Consider the following 3,122-nt stretch of genomic DNA (forward strand, 5'->3'; position numbering starts at 1 on the left):
CGTTCGCCGCCATATTGATCAGCTGCGGAAGCGGTTTGCAGAACAGCCACAAAGCGAGGACCTCATGACGGGTCCACTCCTAGAGCCAGAAACTGGCAACTCAACAGAGCAGTTCACACGTTCTGAGGACTCTTGCAGTCAGAACAATGAGGAGGTGGTCATAGACGGACACAGCCTGGGAGTGCAACATGGGTCCCCTGACAGGGAAAGTCAACCTGAACGAGACAACCACTGTGCTAACTCTGCATCTTCATTGGGCTTTGGTCTGGGCTGACCTGGAATAGCCAGCCAAAGGGTCTCGAGTCAATCCGACTGTCGTGAACTCATGAGTTCTGGTCTACCCAGCCCGGCAGGCAAGCTGGTGGACCGGGAATTGCCTGGATCCCCCAGGCGGTCTGCAAGGTCGTGCAGACCACCACATTTGCAAGACTTTGTTCTCAAATAATATTAAGAATGTGTATACATTCTGGAGGGGAGGGGTGTAATGTATTGGGATTTTACTTGAACTGCTTTCACGTGTCTTTTGAATGCTGCTTAAGGTTGCTCAATTGAGTTGTCTGCGTAATGGTTGCTGGCTAACCAGACATGCAGTCTCCAAGAAGCTCATTGGATGATTTGGGGTGGCAATGGGTTCCTTTAAACCTATTGGCTGCCACCTAGTGGCCAACCATATAAGTAACTGCGCAGAAGCCTCTGACTCAGTTCTGTTCCTGTTTGCCTCAATAAAGCAATGTTCCTGTTTTCAACCTCTCGTCTCGCTTCCTGCTTCCAATGAACTCACTACATAACAGTAAGATAAACACGTAGGCAAAAATTAGCTGAGTCTTAGAGTGGGAAAAGGAAGACAACAAACTATTAAAAAAACCGGCGGCTGCGAGACGCTTCTTCCTCAATCCTGAATCACTGTGAGACCCGGCCTCGCGCAGAGGTTTGCTGAGGTCTGGAAATATGGCAGACATTGACAATAAAGAACAGGCTGAGCTTGACCCGCAAGATATGGAAGACGTTGAAGAAGTAGAAGAAGAAGAATCTGGTGAGGATGCTAACAGTAAAGCATGCCAACTACATGTACAAATGATGCAGAATCCTCAGATTCTTGCAGCCCTCCAGGAAAGGCTTGATGGCTTGGTGGGAACGCCTACAGGATATATAGAAAGCTTGCCTAAAGTAGTTAAGAGACGAGTAAATGCACTCAAGAATCTTCAAGTTAAATGTGCACAGATAGAAGCAAAGTTTTATGAAGAAGTTTATCAGCCCTTATTTGACAAGAGAAGTGAAATAATCAATGCTGTTTATGAACCTACTGAAGAAGAATATGAATGGAAAACAGACACAGAAGAAGAAATTTCAGAAATGAAAGAGAAGGCCAAGCTTGAAGAGGAGAAAAAAGATCAAGAAAAAGATGATCCTAAAGGAATTCCTGAATTTTGGCTGACGGTATTCAAGAATGTCGATTTACTCAGTGATATGGTTCAGGAACATGATGAACCTATCCTGAAGCATTTAAAAGATATTAAAGTGAAGTTTTCAGAAGCTGGAGAACGTATGACTTTTACTTTAGAATTCCACTTTGAACCTAATGAATTTTTCACAAATGAAGTAGTAACAAAAACATACAGAATGAGGTCAGAACCTGATGATTCTGATCCTTTCTCCTTCGATGGACCAGAAATTATGGGTTGCACAGGGTGCCAAATAGACTGGAAAAAGGGGGAAAATATTACTTTGAAAACTATAAAGAAGAAACAAAAGCACAAGGGGCATGGAACAGTTAGAACAGTGACAAAAACAGTTTCCAACGATTCCTTCTTCAATTTTTTCAGTCCTCCAGAAGTTCCTGAAAGTGGAGACTTGGATGATGATGCTGAAGCAATTCTTGCAGCTGATTTTGAAATTGGCCATTTTCTACGGGAGCGCATAGTTCCACGATCAGTATTGTATTTTACAGGAGAAGCCATTGAAGATGATGATGATGATTATGATGAAGAAGGTGAGGAAGCTGATGATGAGGAAGGGGAGGAAGAAGCAGATGAAGAAAATGATCCAGATTATGATCCAAAGAAGGATCAAAACCCAGCAGAATGCAAGCAGCAGTGAAACAGTGTGTATGTGGCCTTGAGGATTATCTGCACTGTAATAGCCTAAATACAACTATTAGTTACTTACAGCCTTATGTTTTGTATCTTGGTAGAATTAAGTAAACTTTTTGTTAAAACAAACTGACAGAACCGGTTTAAAATGTAGGTTCCTTGTACCTAGCATTTTAATAGTACTTTTCTGCCGATATGTAGAATGCAGTAAATCCTAAAGCATGAATTGTTAATTCATTGCTATATATAGTTTGGTTCTAGTGAAGTATGTTGTCATGTAGCTATTAGACTGCAGCTGTGAAGATATCAGAACTCTTGACGAAGACCACTATTTGTTTAGAAAAGATCCTTTCCCAGAGAACCAACCAAAGTATTTTTGGCCCAGTAGTTTAAATGGGTTTAAGTCTGCTTGCACTGGCTGTGCCTTCATTGTCATAGAAATAGCAGTGACTTGTACTAATTAGGAAATGACATATGTTTCAAATTTCATAACTTCCATATAAACTGTTAATTTCCATCAAGACCACATTGAATGTTCATAATTGTCTGCTTGTTTATGCTCTAGGTTTTTGTATTTTGTGATGGTGACCTACAAAAAATCTCTAGAAACATCATATTAAGGTTGTTTATCACTGGGATGTGAATAAACCTAGTATTTTCAGAAAGTATTAAAAAAACAGCTATAAGAGGAAATGGCTAGCCAGGAAAGGCATGCTGAATTGAAAAACAGGAAAACAAGCTGAATAAAATAAGAGGAAAGATATACTGAATTGAAAAACAGGAAAGAACCTATTGTTCCTAAAGGGGGACATAAATATCTACAGAGTTCAAAATAACCATTTAAATGTCTAATTTGTGTCATTATTATTGTATATGTGAATATGATTTTATATGTTAGCAGGAAATGTGTAAGAAGCGGACGGAAAGAGTGAAACCTCATAGTACCTCAGCCAATGGGGAAAGAGGAGGGATGTGCAGCCGTGGCAGGATTGTATAAAGAAGCCCATATTTTGGGTTAGAACTTTGAAGAGA

The 3,122-nt window shown here is 40.5% G+C and overlaps 1 protein-coding gene across 1 annotated transcript; it reads left to right on the forward strand.

The window, feature by feature from the left end:
* Nucleotides 1-893: 893 nt before the first annotated feature.
* LOC308677080 (nucleosome assembly protein 1-like 1) lies at nt 894-2,744 on the forward strand. The gene has a single exon (XM_081343243.1). The coding sequence runs from the start codon at nt 949-951 to the stop codon at nt 2,095-2,097; it is 1,149 nt and encodes a 382-aa protein (XP_081199369.1). The 5' UTR covers nt 894-948; the 3' UTR covers nt 2,098-2,744.
* Nucleotides 2,745-3,122: the final 378 nt, after the last annotated feature.

This window comes from Vipera berus (genome assembly GCF_964194415.1).
Source record: "Vipera berus genome assembly, chromosome: Z".
Taxonomy (NCBI): Eukaryota; Metazoa; Chordata; class Lepidosauria; order Squamata; family Viperidae; genus Vipera; species Vipera berus.